Source organism: Schistocerca piceifrons, chromosome 4, assembly GCF_021461385.2.
Source record: "Schistocerca piceifrons isolate TAMUIC-IGC-003096 chromosome 4, iqSchPice1.1, whole genome shotgun sequence".
Lineage (NCBI taxonomy): Eukaryota > Metazoa > Arthropoda > Insecta > Orthoptera > Acrididae > Schistocerca > Schistocerca piceifrons.
The window spans coordinates 311,260,368-311,279,193 of NC_060141.1; the positions used below are offsets into that span (position 1 = coordinate 311,260,368).

An 18,826-nucleotide genomic window follows, 5' to 3' on the forward strand; every position below is an offset into this window, starting at 1 on the left:
GTCACTGGTGATACACAGGCTTCTACATGCTACTAGGTTGCCGCGCCTTTCATGAGCGTAAAGACTAAATGAAAAGGATTAAAGAGATGATCAAGACCAGTTATCTGTGGGAAGTTCTTAGAAGACATGTGGTGGGAATCTTTCGAGTTATCATGGGATTTTCTGTGCCCAATAATTTGCTAATATAGACATCAACACAGGGGAGTCTCACAAATATTGTAATATACACCACAAATAATTGAAGACTGCCTAAGTTACAGGCACGCAAAGGGTCTCCAGTGTAGAGCTATATGTTAAACGTGATGAAATGAGCTAAATGACTACGGATTATTAAACAAGTGTCCCATCGAAATCGACCATTATAGGTAGGGAAATGAGACAGAGACAGATTTGACCAATTTTCTTAAGAGTCATATAATTATGTGATCGAGGTAAACAATGGAAAAATAAAGTGTTTCAAAAAATTTTTGAACCCTCCCCCCCCCACCCCCTTATACTTGTATACATCGTATTTTTGTACCGGGAACATCTTTCTAAACACATTTTTGTTCAGTGGACATAGCTATGTACAGGTAAACGTTAACTTACGTTTTCCTTGACAGTAGAGTGCACTTGTCTCCAGTCGTGAACAGGACTTGCGTACACTTTTCAGCCTGTTCACATACCTCAAAAGGTAAATCCAAGCTAGGACCGTGCGCTCTTTGTCGCTTAACGGAAAGGTGGGTTACCAGTACTTACAGTCGCCCGCCGAACGGCGTACACTTATTTACGCGACGTCATGTGAACATTGATCCGCTAAATTGAGACGCAAAAAACAATGAAGATCAGTCACTTAGTGGGCGTTCACAGTTAACAACCCCAAACGACCACAATTACCTATACATTTTGGCTAGTGGTATCCCAAGGAGATTGGAACAAATCTGCGTGTTGCCTTTAGACAATGAGGAATGCTGTCTGGATGCAATCAAGTTTTGAGCCGGTGTCATGTACGGATGTCGGACGCTACTCATAGCTGTCGAGGATAATATGAAGGCCGTTCACTATAGGGACATTGCCCTCCCAACTATTGCCCAGCCCTATAGTCAACATTTCGCCGAAAGCTTCGTCTTTCAAGGCGGTACTGCACGAGAACGATCTGCCCATATGAAGCAGGTATCAGCGTCATGGAATGGCCTGTGCTATATGCTGAAACGAATTCGGCTGAGAATGCTAGGGACAAGTTGACGCCAGTAAGACGTCAGCGGCGGGATGTTCACCATCCGCTGAATTACCTCAGGACATTGTGGGAGTGTGGCCCTGGCGTGTCCAGCAACGTTTCAATAACCCTGTAGACAACATGCCGAGGACGGTTCACGAAGCACGAGGTGGAGCAGCATGGTATTCAGTGTTCCCCAGTTGCAGATTTTGCTTTCACAGTGGGTAAAAATGAACTAAAAGTTCGTTAACTAGATAAATTACTGCTGTAACAAATCCACTTTTTATTATATTTGCGAACCCCGAAATTCTTTGCAATTGCTAAATATGTATGGGAATCCATGTGCCCCTTTCTTTGACTATAAACTCCTCCTCCTCTCCTCACCATCACCTCTTCCCCCTCTCCTCTCCACATCCTCCCCCCCTCTCCTATCCATCTCCTCCTCCCACCCTCTCTGTCACCAACCCCTCATCCCCTTTCTCTTTCCATTTCCTTCCCACTGCACTCTGTGTCCTCTCCTCTTGCTCCCTCTCTCTGACTGTGAACCTTATTTACTGGTATTGCAAAAAAAAAAAAAAAAAATAAAATAAAATAAAATAAAATAAAAAATAAATAAATAAATAAATAAATTTAAATCTCAAATAGTTTAAGATGAGTCGATAAATCGGTGGGCTCACTGATATACATGGAATGTAAGAGACCTGTATCTGTGAGGATAGTAGCTTCAATGACAGTTTTTCACACAGTTATAATCTGTGAAGGGTTTGGATTTCGGACGATTCAGATTCCGTAGTAGTATTCTACTGGTAATACTACGTCGGAGGTCGAGTCCTCCCTCGGGCATGGGTGTGTGTGTTTGTCCTTTGGATAATTTAGGTTAAATAGTGTGTCAGTTTAGGGACTGATGACCTTAGTAGTTAAGTCCCATAAGATTTCACACACATTTGAACAATACTAAGTCGATAAGCCATAAACATAAATTTCCGACGGCCGCTGTGGCCGTGCGGTTCTAGGCGCTTCATTCCCGAACCGCGCTGCTGCTGCTACGGTCGCAGGTTCGAATCCTGCCTCGGGCATTGATGTGTGTGATGTCCTCAGGTCAGTTAGGTTTAAGTAGCTCTAAGTCTAGGGGACTGATGACCTCAGATGTTAAGTCCCATAGTGCCGAGAGCCATTTGAACCATAAATTTCCTGTTTACTATTAAAACCGACTGTGAAGAAGAAAACAGAAACAACACATTTTAGTGTATTCAATTTTTGTTTAAAATTATATATAACGGGGAAGCACATGTGTGGGAGAAATTTCTCAGGTGGTTTAAACGCCAAGCTATCGTTGTTAAAACTGCAGCAAGAAACAGAAAAAAAAACAGATTTTCACAACTGAGCATTTACTTCCTCGCAGTCGGTCTTAAGAACTTGTACATAACTGTTTAACAGTTGTTTAGTTTATGACACTCTGAAAGTTTATTAGACTATTGCATAAAAAATTGAAGTAAATCGAGAAAAAAGTTTTAATGATTTTTGGAAGCAACGTCTTGTATTTATGTAGCAACGTAGATATACAGGGTGTTTCGAAGTCTTTGCGACATACGTCTAGGTGTGACAAATCACGTCATGGTGAACACCTTTTTGTTAGTCACAGAATATTCGCTCACACTTCCCGGCGACGCTAGGCTCGTTTCGTACTGGTTATGCTCGGAAGAGACGGCAAGCCGAAAGCAATCTGTGGCCTTTGCTTACAATGTGTGTTGTCTATCATCTTATAATCTTGTCTGCACGAAGCGCGGTAGGTAGGCCGTGAAAAACTGAAAATCCTCATTAGCTTCTGAAACATTTTCCTCCAATTAGAAACTCTCCTTCTGATGACTTTCTTGCTGGAAGTCTCTATGAATTTTCGGGGTAGATAGTATGCTGCACTCCTGGTTAGCAGACGCTGCTAATTTGGCGAAACCTCGTCATCCCATGGCCTGCGAATACTAATGGATGCCTAGGGTCGCGAAGAAGCGTCAGCGAATACTTTGTCTCCAACGAAAGTTGTTCCCCATGACTTTACCTATCACACGAAGACGTCTTTTACAAAGAGTTTGAAACAACCTGTGTAAACAAGGTGGTCAGAAACAGCCTAGAAGGCTTGTAATACTGTTGCAGGGGAGGTTGTGCTGAGAAGTAAGTGCTAAGAAAAACATTCGATGCGTTTACCGTTTCTGAGTTATTTAGCATTGAAGTTACACAACCTGATTGCCGCGCAGCCTACCCGAGACAATGTCATCATAGGCGTTCTTCGTTTGGTTTCTTCAAGCCGATTAAACGTAGCTTTTGTTTATCTAGTTTAAATTTATCGCTTCAGAAAAAGGCGCAGGCACATTTTAACTGGTAATGGTTCAAATGGCTCTCAGCACTATGCGACTTAAGTTCTGAGGTCATCAGTCGCTTAGAACTTAGAACTAATTAAACCTAACTAACCTAAGGACGTCACACACATCCATGCCCGAGGCAGGATTCGAACCTGCGACCGTAGCGGTCGCTCGGTTGCAGAATGCAGCGCCTAGAACCGCACGGCCACTCCGGCCGGCCATTTTAACTGGTAATGAGCATTTGAACATGTGTTAACTCACGGATACGGAGATATGTGCGCATTACCTCGTTTTAGCGCTTGAATTTGCTCGTGCAACGATATGATTGGTTAACTTCAACGGTGAATAGCTGGGAAATGGAGCAACGTATCAAAGTTTTTGTTAAGAACTATTTCTCAGCGCATCCTCCCCTGCATTATCCTTCAAGCTTTTCAGACTGCTTCTGAGCAGCCTGCATACGTATCTGTATGTGATTGTGTTCACTTTAGAATTACCTACCTTTCTTTTTATTAATGTGTGTTATTTTTTATCTTGATGTTAAAATGATTACTATTTCTGTGTCATAAGGCTGGTTCTTTGATTAGCTGCTTTCCTTGAATCTATACGCACACACATTAGCAGTTACACTGGTGCGGCAAAACATTTTCTGGGCAGTTTAAATCCGAAATGTCGCTCTGAGATTTAGTTGTCATTCGTAGTGAATATGACTGCAGTGCCTTTATCAGTACGTCTGCTCCCTTGATCTGCTTGAGATTTGTGATTCACTATGCACTAATTTAAGTAAAAATATCACTGTTATGTAATCTGACGACTCACAGAATTAATGAGAGCGGAGATTTGAAGGAACAGTCGTCCAATCCGACTGGATTGCAAATGAAGGACTAAAGCCTATCCCGCTTTATTATTACATATTCGTGAAAGACATTATCTGTTCCTGTATTTCAGGCGAAATAAAACGACGACTCTCAGTCACTTTTTATGTTGGCCCAGAGCAATTTTGATGGTTGATCTTTCAGGAGCATCTGTTTGTCATTATGTGTGAATGGGGAAGTGTCAGTCTGACGGATGAGTGATTGGTCCAGTGTTGAATACAGCATTATAAGGACTTGACTTGGGGGTAGCGTGCAATACTGTGAGAAAACTCAGCTGTTCTTAGAAACCAAGTCACCAAAATTACTATAGCAAAAAAAGTTGTGTGTCACATGTGAGGTAGTGCGCATGGCACGACGCATATAAAACACTACATCTCCATTATCTACTAGGTTTTGATGTTACATCTTATTACGCATTTGAAACAAGCACGTGGTTTAATTAGCGTTAGCTGCAACTCAGTATACGGCGATATGAGTGGTGCTGTTAATGATAGTGACCATGAGCTGTACGTGGAATGAAATCATCTTAATTGCAAAGTTGCTTCTTGTGCATCATGTTTCCGGGGATATGGTCTGCAAGTAATAAAATTCTTCCCTATAGCGCCCCAGACAAGGCCTAGGAGATTCCGTTCTAGAAATATGGCTGATCATTTGTTGCGCTAAGATTTTTGCTGTTAAAGATGCTCTGCAAGAACACGAACTGTAGGTTGTCGTATAATAGGTTTATAGCAATATCTATTGCCGTGGCGTAGAAAGGTCAATAAGTTTCAGAAACGTCGAAATGATGTGGAATTGCTACGAAGAAATAACGAATCACTTTTTGAAATTGTATGCGTAATTTATAGATTGTCTTGATGTTACTCATCTCATTTTCTACCGCATTCGGCTACTATTTACCAACTTTTAGTCACTTTTCATGTTAATTTCACACTTATCCAGTTAATACATGTTCTACTAACTGATGTGTTCATACCCCCATGCAACGTAATGAGGCCGATCATCATATAGTTGGCAATGGATCTGACTTTAATAATTAGCAAAGTGAAACCGGGTATACCAATACATCATCTCTGTGAAGACTGTCAATGAATGTTGTAAGGAACGATAGGGTTTACTCTCCACGTCGACAGAACTTTCAACAGAGTATGAGTTGCCGGCTGCCGAAGATCTCCTGTAAATGGTGTTACCCTACTTCTGCCAATGGTATTGTCAAAGAGGGCGAACGAGTAGACAGAGGACAGCACTCTGTGGCACCTGGTTGGGAAACTGCCCCCAATAGATGAAAGAATCATCAATCATCAACTGCACGATACTGCAGAAGGCAATCGAGTTCACTGCATTGGAGATACATAAGGAGTATACCGCCTAAACATGTAGAACCAAACATATATCGCGCGCAGGGTAGCCGCTCGGTTTGAGGCGCTTATCGACGGTTCGCGCCCGCCCCCCCCCCCCCCCCCCCCCCCTGTCGGAGATTCGAGTCCTCCATCGGGCATGGCTGTGTGTGTTGTCCTTAGCGTAAGTTAGTTTAAGTTAGATTAAGTAGTGTGTAAACCTAGGGACCGATGACCTCAGCAGTTTGGTTCCACAGGAACTTACCACAAATTTCCAATTTCCAAGGACAGACGGCCTCGTCTGGAAGGTAATTTAGATTCTCTTCGAATTTTGTATTTTGTCCCCTTTAGAAGCATTCGCCCGAAAAAGAGATGGATCCTCTATTGACATTAGGTCTACCGCAAACGCTGCTACCAATAACGATAGCGAACAGCACATAAGTGGGGTCTTCTGTGCACTGCAGATAATGAGGCCACGTAACTGAAAACGTGTTCAAAAGCACGAGTTTTGACTGGTTTCGGTCTGTGAATAATCCTCCTTCTCTCTTCATTCGATAAAGACAATTCGACGTCGTTCTACCGAGCTGACCACCCCAGTTGCCTTGTCTCACTCTCACAGTAACAGCCGCCAGACTAATCTTATACTTACTGCCTGCTATATACGGATTGTATCGTAATTAATACCGAAAACCAAGACTTACTTCGTGGTGAAATATTGTCTTAGTTGGTACGAAAGTACTTGAAATACAGGGTGTTCGGAAATTCCAGTTACAAACTTCTAGGACTTGTAGAGGAGAATAAGTGCGTAATATTTTGAATGGGAACCCATGTCCGGAAACGTACTTTTCCGTGCTACAGCCAATTCAAAACCTTTACAAACAATCGATTATGTGTGACGCAGTACATCACTTGTTTTACAGTCCCAATCATTAATAGCCGAAGAAACTGCACGTGTACACGCTGACGTGTTGTCTTCAACGTGATGCAGTAGAGGCTCTTCTAATTCGGGCGTGCGGCCTCTCCTTCGAGCACCATAATCACGTCTGCTGACAGTGAAGTTACCCTTTCTCGAAGTCGTTGTGTAATTGCGGCGGAATCGGTATGCGATGCAGTCAGACATTGTGGAGAACGATCGTGATAAAGGCAACGAGCAGTTCTTCCATTACTGTGAGCTTCGCCGTTCAGAAGAGTCATGTTGGTGCATTCTGCTAATGTGTGCTCAGACACTCACAGACAAGTGAACGAGTTCCGAACCAGGTCAGAGAGATAGGACAGACGTCGAATGACATCAGCTGATTCGACATAACCACCCTCACCATGATTAACATGTTGCATACCCACCTAGCAAACATGTTTTCGAAAGGGGGACGTGACTACTAGTTCGTAACGGGAATTTCCGAACACTCTGTATAGGCTTATCTATAAGTATCTACGTACTCAAAAGTAATGCCTTCGAATTTTTTTATGCGAAATCTCTTCAAGCTTTTTAAATAAAACAAACGTTATTAACATTCTTCATCTTTATTCTGCATGTCTACATATTTGCAGCCCACGGTCGCTAGAGGGCTCCGATTTCTAGCGTTTAACATGGCAGTGGTTAACGTAACTATGTCGGTACGTGAGAAACAACCTGCTGTAATCAAGTTTCGAATTCGAAGAGTTCGTCCACACGTGGAGCGCCCTCTCTTTCAGCATGATAATACTAGACCACACACGAGCGCTGCAACAATCCGACGCCTGCGTTTCTTTGTCATCGATCACCCTCCGTACACTCGCGACTTGGCCTCATCCGATCTTCATCTGTTTCGAAAAGTTAAAGAACACCTTCGAGGACTTCACTTTGATACTGCTGAAGCGGTACAAGAAGAACTGAGGTTGTAGATCCGTCAACAGAGTCAAACAATGTGCAGTGACGGCATCAACAGATTGATTTCGTGTTGGGAGAAATGTGTTCGTCGTTAGAGTGACTGTGTCCAGAATCAAATATGTAGACATAAAGAATAGAGATGTAGAATGTTAATAACGTTAGTTTTATTTAAAAAGCTATGAGTTTTCACATAAAAATTCGGGGGCCTTACTTTTCGGGACGCCCTCGTAATTGGCCTCAAATTTCATCGATGGCGCATGCTTAGGAAATGAGGTCGATGTATGACCAGCACTGGCACATTTTGCGATTGATGTTAGCTGACTCTAACGAGACCAGCCAGGGAAGCCTTAAAGAATTTGTGTGTTACCGCCGGGGCGAGTTTAGTATTGCATCCAAATACGATCATGGTTCGCAGAACACGTCCTCTGATAAGTACGAGTGTAGTAGTATTGTATTTCTTGTTAAAATAGGTTCAAAAATAATTCAAATGGCTCTACGCACTATGGGACTTAACATCTGAGGTCAGTCTAGGGGTAGACTTAGAACTACGTAAACCTAACTAACCTAAGGACATCACACACATCCATTCCCGAGGCAGGATTCGAACCTGCGACTGTAGCAGCAGCGCGGTTCCGGACTGAAACGCCTAGAGCCTCTCGGGCACAGCGGCCGATTTAAAATATGTATTGGGTGAAATTTGGCCCAATTACATGGGGATTAAATCAAAGGTTTACATTTCAAATACATTTGTATCAACTAGGACAATATTTCTTCCGAAGTCAGTGATGGCTGTCAACTACAAGTCCAAGTTGGAATATCAACAATATTATGAAAAGAATAGATTGCTACTCACTGCAAAGATCAACCGCTGAGTTGAAGACGGGCACAATGAAAAGAGTGTTATACGCTGGTTGAGCTTTCGACCAAAGCCTTTTTCGGAAAAGAAAACACATGGACATTCATATAAGCACACACACCTGTTGCACACATGACCCCGTGTGTTGGGTATGTGTGCTTGTATGAATGTGTGAGTATTTTCTTTTCTGAAGAAGTCTTTGGCCGAAAGGTCAGCGTATAACACACTTTTCGTTGTGCCTGTCTGCAACTCAGTGTCATCTTCGCAGTGACTGGAAATCTATCCTTTTCAAAATATTGTTAATCAAGCAAATAGTTCGATTGAGAACTCATGTTTAATGAAGTGTTTTCACTTCTGCTATAGTATTGTTTCGTCGATGTCAGTTTTCACTATGAATTATGACACGGCAAGTATATATGACACATGAGCTTGTAATGAAACTGGCTTGCATGTGGCAATTTTTTCCAGCCCATTGTGGCAGCCTATTGTGGTAATCACATCAGTGCTTCGCGACTCATTCTTGATTAATGCTCGAGTATTTGGGATCTGTGCCAGGTCGGATTAAAGCAAGACATCAAAGCAAATCAGAGGCGGGTTGCTGGACTTGTTACCGGTAGGCTGGATCAACACACAAGTCTTGATGAGATGATTCGGGAACTCAAATGGGAATTCCTGTAGGGAAATCGACACACTTTTCGAAGAATGCTGTTGAGAAAATTTAGAGAACCCGCATTTGAATACGACTGCAGAACGATCCTACTGCCACAAAGGTACGTTTCGCATAGGGACCACGAACACAAGAGAAATTAAGGCTCTCCGGAGGCATATAGACAGTCGTTTTTTCCTCATTCTATCTGCGAGAGGAACAGGAAGGGAAATGACTAGTAGTGGTGCAACGTACCCTCCGCCATGCTCCGTACAGTGGCTTGCTGAGTATGGATGTACATTGACGAGCCAAAAGACTATGATCACCTGCTTAAAAGCTTGTTTGGCCGTGTTTGTAACGCATTACAGCACCGTTTCTACGTATCGTTGATTTTACAGGTCGTTCGTAGATCTGTGAAAGTATATGGCACAAGTCATGTACTTCCCGTAAATAACTGACCATTGATTTGTGTACGCACTGATGGCGTCCTATAACGATCCAGATAGGTTCCTGCGGATTCACATCAGGCGAATTTGATGACCAAGACGTCAACATGAATTCAGAATCATGCAGCTCAAACCACAGCATCACGGTTCTGGCTTTGAGACACGAACAATTACTCCGCTGAAAAGTGACATCGCCTTCGGGGAAGACATCAAGCATAAAGCGACGCAGATGTTCAGCAGCCGTCAGCTTCTCTGCGATTGCTATCATAGATCCTATGCAAGAGCAGGGGTATGTCTCACACAGCATAGCACTGATCCCAGTTGCCTGGGTCCGTGGTGCGGTACACGTTTCTAGCCGCCGTTCGCCTTGATGACGGCGTTTGTGGAGGTGCACGTCGACCTGGTGTAGCAAAAACGTGATACATCCGGCGAGCTGACATGTTTCCATTTATTCACCGTCTAGCTTCGATGATCCTTCACTCATAGCAACTCTAATTGACGATGTCGTTGGGCCAGCATGTGAACAGGCAGGGGCCGTCTGCTGTGGAGCTCCATGTTCAACAGTGTACGCTGAATGGTGTAGTCCGAAACACATGTGCGTCCACCGGCATTATGCTCTTTCGCTAGGGATGCCACAGGTCGTCATCTATTCTACTTTACAGAGCAGACAATCCTCCGAACCCCACATTCTGTGAAGAGTTGTGGACGTCCAAACACTTAGCGCCTAGTAGTAGTTTCATTGCCGTTCTACTATGTTCCGTAGATGCTCACGACAGCAGCACGTGAACATTCGACCAGATTCGCCGTTTTCGAGATACTAGTTTACAATCTCCGGATAATAAAGTCTCTGACCTCAGTGAATTTCCTCATTTGCGGTCCGCATCGAAGCTAGAATGATGTCCCAGCCGTCTTTGTTCCGCTTTCCCTCAACGCCACCCGGTGGCGTCAAACTTCGCGGTTGGCAGAAGTAATAATGTTCTGGCTTGTCAGTGTAGATATGAATGTAGGAAACTCACCAAACGGGAAGAGAGTAGCTTATTTATAGTCAAGCGCCTGCGGTTTAGTCAGTCAAAAACTCAAATTCAAATGGCTCCAAGCACTATGGGACTTAACGTCTGCGGTCATCAGTCCCCTAGACTTAGAACTACTTAAACCTAACTAAACTAAGGACATCACACACATCCGTGCCCGAGGCAGGATTCGAATCTGCGACCGTAGCAGCAGCGCGGTTCCGGACTGAAGCGCCTAGAACCGCTCGGCCACAGACTTTAGTCAGTCAAGGTGAAAGACCTGACAGGTGAGAAGACAAATGAATACGACTGCGTCGTTCTAAAGAAGGCACTGGCCAAGTTCAAGGACATAAAAAATATTTTTTGATGCACTAACATGTGGAACAGAGACCTTTACAATGGGCAGAGGAGGAGGGGGGGAAAGTAGAAGGCACAAGGATAAATATTTGAAAAGCGTACAGGCAGAAACAAAGTGAGGGGGCCGAGTCACAATTAGACTGAGGGCTTCTTTTTTCTTTAGCATTTAGCGCCCCGTTTGCAAGGAGCTCATTAGAGACACAACTCTTTTCCTCGGCTTTGGTAAGCCCTATTCTGGAGCCTGAAGTAAGGAAGGCGTGCAGCGCGGCGCTGCGGCGGGGCGTGCAACGTTCGCAAGCCGTCTGCGGCTGCGGCCACAGGGAGGTTCGAGCACCTCCGTCTGGAAAGGGACTCATTGTAGCCTCTCACTCGCAGCCTGCCAAGCGGATACAGAGACGCAAATGAGGCAGCATGTACATGTCGAAAGGAAAACTGGAAGATGAAATATTTTCATAGCTTCCAGAGGCCGTGCGTCAAAGCACTGTGATGAAGTCAGTAGAATTGTGTAGAAAAATGGGTTCCTACAAACAATGTCATTGTACAAGTCTTAAGCAAGAAAGCATTGAACTGAGTAGACTTAAGGAAGTTCCTATGACTGTGCCTTTAAAGGTATCTAACGATGCGCGTGGACATGTCGTGTGTATATATTTTTCGATTCATCATACTAAAAAGCTGTGCTTCACTCAGAGGCTGATGTCATATATTCTGCCATCTTGCAGATAAGGACCACTAACTGAGCATAATTTAATGACATTTTTCCTCTGTGGGAGAAATGATACATATGTCGACATCGTGTCTCTCAAAGACGACGTACTAGAGCTTATGACGTACTAGAACTTATTACACAGTTATTGTTAAATGCATCATTAATTTCCTTCTTTAACATTACAGAGACGCCCATTTCTAATTTTTGTATAAAAAAGACTCGTCTTACTTTTGCTAAAGCCATACCAAAGTATGTCATGCATTATAGCGACCTTCCATTGTGAAGTAGCTTCTAACATTGACAGTTGTTTGCTACTACCTTTTTTTTTGCTATGGTTGTTCCATACAGTTGCCTGGGTTGGATCTACTGTTCGCTTGGAATTGTCAACTTAGATGCATAAAGAATTTCCATTCATGAAGTAGTTTTAGTCAGTGGCAGAAAAGGAGGATGGCAATGGTGATAACCATAATTTAGGAATGAATTAAGGTGCTGGCATCAATGTAATTCTAATGATTAACCCCACTCACCCATAGGCAGCATAAGCGATGGCAAATAACGCACAACAGATATTCAAAGAAAGCACACGTCAAGGTGAAAATTTCTCGGCCTGGCGGCCAAACAGTTATTGCTACGTCTAAAGCGCACTTATAATTAGACACGTTACCCATTAGTTCAGTGTGCTTTTTAAACTTTTTTTCCTGAGTCGATTACATCGTGGAAGTACGAATCTGAAACGTCTAAAATCCAATGTAGCCGAAAATTTTTGACTGGTTGCTAAACGCTTGTAGCACCAAAAGGTCCTAGGACGCGGTAGTAGGTAGCACTCACAAAGGGCCACAGATTTGGCGGATAGTGCGGAAAGTCTAACAATTCTTATTTTACATCCTTTGATACATTGGTAGGTTCGTGAAGTGACCTGACGAAATATGGTTTTCTTTCATTTGCAGCACAGTTGGCTCAGAACATTTGAGTACTACTCGACAGTTAAGAATTTATATCTGCATGAAGCACAGTACTAAGGACTGCATACGACCGAGGCACACAGGGCCAACACCCGGCATCATGGTGTGGGGAGCGATCTCCTACACTGGCCGTACACCACTGGTGATCGTCGAGGGGACACTGAATAGTGCACGGTCCATACAAACCGTCATCGAACTTATCGTTCTACCATTCCTAGACCGGCAAGGGAACTTGCTGTTCCAACAGGACATTGCACGTCCGCATGTATCCCGTGCCACCCAACGTGCTCTAGAAGGTGTAAGTCAACTACCCTGGCCAGCAAGATCTCCGGATCTGTCCCCCATTGTGCATGTTTGGGACTGGATGAAGCGTCGTCTCACGCGGTCTGCACGTCCAGCACGAACGCTGGTCCAACTGAGGCGCCAGGTGGAAATGGCATGGCAAGCCGTTCCACAGGACTACATCCAGCATCTCTACGATCGTCTCCATGGGAGAATAGCAGCCTGCATTGCTGCGAAAGGTGGATATACACTGTACTAGTGCCGACATTGTGCATGCTCTGTTGCCTGTGTCTATGTGCCTGTGGTTCTGTCAGTGTGATCATGTGATGTATCTGACCCCAGGAATGTGTCAATAAAGTTTCCCCTTCCTGGGACAATGAATTCACGGTGTTCTTATTTCAATTTCCAGGAGTGTAGACTGAGTTGCGGAAATGGAAAATGTTTACTGACTTAAAAGGTGACTTCTTCAAGCTGGTTTTTCTTTTTTGCCTGCAGTACGATCTAAACTTATTGCCATTAGACAGCTAGCGCATTAGACTATTCCCGCCACCAGTACAGCTCAGCACTGTCGGATCTGACTGTGTTACCACTTCCATTGACCAAAGCATTCTGCCTGCCACTTCTCAGCGAGTCGTTGTAGTATGGTACTCGTGTTATATTTAGTTTCGCGTGCCTTACAATGTGCCATGACTGTATTTGGTAGGGAGGTATACGGGAGACGTGACAGAAATTTAAACCGTGAGAATTTTTACGGAAATTTTGAAAGAGATTGGGGGATCATACTTAATCCTTCGAGTTCTGTACGACAAAAATTCAGAAAGATAACAGAAGAAAAACGGTATCTTCTGAATTTTAACACATCAAGCACAATACCATAGGCAATTTTGGAGAACCCCGTTTCCGTGTGATATTTCCGCTAACCAACAAAACCAAAATATTTCAGGGAGTTTAGTAGTTTTTGAGATATGACGTTATAACTTTAAATGGTAACATTCTATCTTAGGCATTGCCACGACAGTTGTCGACATCCATTGAAACAACAAGTTCACTGTTACCATTCACAATTTATTTTAATCCCTCTACGCGTTGCAGAGCCTTAAATCTCCATCATCAGGTGGACATGTGAATTAATACGATTGGTATATGTCGTGTTTACGACTATGAGATAACATGTGGCACTTTTTAGTAGCAGAAGACAAAAGCAAGACACTATTTCAGTACTTAGCTCATAGTTTTGTGGAGATCTTTACTTGCAAACATGAACAAATACATAAATGTAATAGTAAAGGTATCTACAGTAATCACAGGCATCTTTTTCTGTTGTTCTGTCTGCATCTACGCATATACTCTGAAAATCGCTTTACGGTGTATGGCGGAGGGCATTTTGTATACCACGGTCACTTCTCCTCATTCCTTTTTCAGTCGCGAATGGTTCACGGGAAGAACTGATGTAGGTTACTCCGTGAGTGCTAGAATATCTCTAATTTTACTTCATGGTCTTTCCTCTAGATATGCGTAGAAGGAAGCAATACATTGGTTGAATCTTCCAAGAAAGTACGCTCTCGAAACCGTGATGCAGAACGAGTCTCTTACAGCGTCAGTTACTGGAGTTGGTCTTCGTGATGCTTACGCGCTTACTAACGTAAGTGAATCTGTAATGAAACACACTTCTCTTCTTTGGATCTTCTCTATATCCTCTATCCACTCTATCTGGTACGAATCCCAGAGTGACGAGTAATATTCAAGTCTTGGTCGAACAAGGGTTTTGTAAGCTCCTTACTTTATGGGTGGACTACAATTCATGAGAAGTTCTTCTAATAAATCTGTTTGGTATCTGCCTTAACTGCGATTAGTTTCAGGTGCTCGTTCCACTTTAAATCACTCCGAACGGTTGCTCATAGGTATTTTACGAATGTGACTGCTCCCAGTGATTTTTCTGCGCTCGTGTAACCACAACATAATAGGTCTTTATGTTCACCCACGCGCAATGCGCAACATTTGGTTAAGCTGAAGGTCAACTGCCAGTCCTTGTAACAGGCGGCGCTCCTCTGCAGGCACTCCTGCACTTCTCTACAATCTTCTGGTGTTTCGACTTCTATGTGTACTCCAGCATCATCCGCGAAAAGTTTCGTGGAACCAACTACGTTATCCATTAGGTCATTTATAAGTATGTGTCGATATATCGAGAAAAGTCATAGTCATGGTCACGGTCGCTGGATAACTCTTCAGTCCAATTACCCACCTGGTCTAATATGGCCTGATATTTGGTTCGTTAGGCGTCAGTGCGAAAGTGTATCCAACACTTTCCCGAAATCGCATCAATCTGCGCTCTTGTATCGACTGTTTCTTGGCTCTCGTGGATTTGAAGGGGTGCTGGGTTTCACACGATCATTGTTTCCAGAACTCATGTTGACTGGGTGGCCGTTGTGACCGAGCGGTTCTAGGCGCTTCAGTCCGGAGCCGCGCTGCTGCTGCTGCTGCTGTCGCAGGTTCGAATCCTGCCTCGGGCATGGATGTGTGTGACGTCCTTAAATTAGTTAGGTTTAAGCAGTTTTAACTCTAAGGGCCTGATGACCTCAGATGTTAAGTCCCATAGCGCTCAGAGCCATCTGAAGCATTTTCATGTTGATTCCCTCAGAGGAGATATTCCGTCTCCAGAAATACCATAATGAACGAACACAAAACATGTTCCAGAATTCAACAGACCGACGTCAGAGATGTAGGCGTATATCTTTGTGGGTCTATTCGACGTCCCTTCTTGAAAACGGGAACGACATGTCCTTTCTTTACCATCACCAGGAACGCTTCGCTCCTCCAGCGACCTACTGAAGGAGCAGTAATTGCTGCTAGAAGACGAGCAACATTTTTCGCTTACTCTATGTGGAATCGAACTGATATCCCAGCATATCCACAGGTTTTTCCTTTGTTGAACGGATTTAGTTGTTTTCTAGCTTGTGGTCACTTATTTCGATATGTCATTTAGACGTTCATGCGGCGATATAAAATAGAAAAAACAGTTAGATCCTACTTAGTGAAACATTTTAGGACCGCTGCTGTGGCCGAGCGGTTCTAAGAGCTTCAGTCCGAAACCGAGCTGCTTCTACGGTCGCAGGTTCGAATCCTGCCTCGGACACGGATGCGTGTGATGTCCTTAGGTTAATTAGGTTTAAGTAATTCTAAGTCTAGGGGACTGATGACCTCAGATGTCAAGTCCCATAGCGCTTAAGAAAAAAAAAAACATTTTAAGAAAAAGACGTTTCGCATTTCGGCCTTCTCTCTGTCGTCCTCCGTTTCGATGTCAGTAAGATCACACAGTGTTTGGATCCGTTTACCAATTAAACGCAAGACTAAAACTTCTCAGGATTTTCTGTCAAGTCGATAGACAGAACTGTACTTTCGAATTCGCTGAACGTTTCACGCATTGTTCTCCTTACAGTAATTTCGGTTTCGTTCAGTTTTTGCATGTCTGAGCTTTTGACTACCTTTAAATTTGCTACGAAGCTCTCTTTGCTTTCGTAGCAACTTTCTAACACGATAGTTGAATTACACACAGTTCGTAGGCATATCTACATAATTCATAGTTTACTTAGATTAAGTAAGCAAGCATGGCTTATTAGAAACATTAAGCGCAATGAGAGTGTATTATAATAATAATGTTGTCAACAGTGGCAAATTTTTACTTCCACATTTATATATTTTTCATCTTTTAAATCAAAGACCTCCATAAAACTATTAACCATATAGTAAAATAATGTTTTGTTTTTTTCTTCTCCTTCCATTCAGTGCCAGGGTTTCCTCCAGTGTCAGAAACGTAGCACGTACATGTCGCATTAACGCACACAAATCTACCGGATGATGGAGATTTAAATATCTGAAACGCGTTGTGGAAACAAAATGAATTGTGACCGGCAACAGTAAACTAGTTGTTCGAATTGGTGACCAGTTATTTTGAAGCTATTTCCCGGATGGGAAAAATTTAGGCGTTAAAAAATAATTCATATGTTTGACTCCAGTTGAAATTAGGAACAAAACCTCTGCAGAGAAAGTAAATTAATTTGCAAATATTAAAGGTTTCCAGATATTTAATAACAGGTAGTGGACAAGTAGATACGGTAAAAAAATCCGAACATTTCAGGTAGACTATTTAAGTAAACGATTTAGAAAAAATCTGCTTTATAGGAAGCGACACAAGAGACGAAAAAAGCTGGAAAGTGCTCGTCGAAAAAACTTGAAAATAAACAACTAAAAGACAGTAGTGAAACCGGAATCCCTCCTGTATGCTGGCCAATATCTAGTATTAAATTATAAGCTTGATAAATTAGAAACTTTAGAAAGCAAGACATATGGATAATATTAGGCCTTCAGAAAAACTGTGCATTTTGGAAACTAAGAAGCAACGACGAAATTTATCAGAACGTATAAAATATATTACAAGCAGCGTAGAAGCGGTAATTAGTATTTTTGGACATATTTGCAGAACGGATGACAATAGACTCGCAAAGCCGATCTCTCTTTTCTAGGTTGCAAATATGAAGGTATGTATGTAAAATATCTTCAATTGTCACAGATTCTCTTCTTGCCTTGTGTGCATAGCATGATGTTTGTATACACTTAAGCAAGCAATGATTGCGTATTAGAAAGCAATTTAACGACAGCTTGGATTAAAGACGTTAGGAAAGATTTGGAAAAGAATAACGAAAGATAAGAAGTAGTACTGGAAAGAGATATACTTGTGGGAAAAGTTTTAAAAGGGCAGGAAGTGGTGTGAAGAGAGGAGAAAGGAACACACTGAAACAGTGAAGGACTAAGAACTGAAACTGGAAAGCCATCCCGGGAAGCCGTTAAAATAGGGAAAAGAAAAAGAAGAAAAGCATATTTTTTTACACGCTTAGAGGTACTAAAGAGACTTTTTAACGTGATTTTTGCGGCAGAGAGAGACTTTAAACTTTCTGTTATCATGGAGACCATGCGGGCAGTACCTTTCACTATAACGGTGGATATTTGGACTTTGAACGTCCAATGTCAACTTATTTAAGGCAGACGACAGACAGAACAATTTCTTTCAGGCTGCGAACATTTCGCTCTGCCCTATTACGCTGCTGAGAAGTGAAGCTTGGAGAAATTTCTGAATATAACGGCGCTCCAGACTGACTGGTTGAAACCTATTACAGCGCTCCAGTCTGACTGGTTATCTGTGTGACTGGAATAATAGAAACTTTGTGTCTGGAGTGAATCGGCCGTAGAAAGAGCGACTGGAAGGGTTCCTGAGTAGCAGTGATGCTCGTCTGAAGGATCGCGGCGTCCGACGCTTGTGGGCGTCACTCTGGGGTGGTGTGTGGTGAGAGGCGCACCTGAACTTGTTGGTGGCTAGTTCGCCCAGCTCGTAGAACTTGATTTCCTCGGAGAAGACGTCGAGCGGCACGTTGACGGGGCGCCGCAGCCTGCCGCCGCTCTGGTAGTAGTACAGAATGGCGTCGAAGCTGGGACGGTTGCGGTCGAAGAAGTACTCGTTCCTGAGCGGGTCGAAGTAGCGAATCCTTCTGGCGGGGTCTCCGAGCAGCGTGTCTGGGAACTGGTTCAACGTCCGCAGCTGAGTCTCGAACCTCAGACCGCTGACCTGCAACAAGCACAGCGACAACAGCCTCGTCAGACAACTGCACTGGTCTACCAGCCGAGTGATGCTAAGACATCGGATGCGGGTATGCTATGAAACAACCATCGTATTTGGTTTGTCTTATTCATTACTGTTAAGTACTTCGCAAGTTCATTACTGACGAGGAGACCTTCTGGGAGGTGCATCGCGTTATAAGCTCACACTTCGCCTGCTTATGGTGTGGATAGGCACCTATCACACCCTAAAATTGTAGGTGCCAATGCGGCCTCGTTTTTGAAATATTTCCTGTTAAAGTTTGGGCAGCTCTTTATATACAGAAATGTTT

General features: G+C 43.2%; 1 protein-coding gene across 1 annotated transcript in view; it reads right to left on the reverse strand.

Moving 5' to 3' along the window:
• LOC124795814 (potassium voltage-gated channel protein Shaker) overlaps nucleotides 1–18,826 on the reverse strand; it is a gene marked incomplete at its 5' end in the record, with an annotated part of 1,054,256 nt that overhangs the window by 371,356 nt on the left and 664,074 nt on the right. The window contains one exon of the mRNA XM_047259896.1: nucleotides 18,239–18,504. Within this exon, the coding sequence (XP_047115852.1) occupies nucleotides 18,239–18,504 (266 nt within the window). The remainder of the gene's footprint in view (nucleotides 1–18,238; nucleotides 18,505–18,826) is intronic.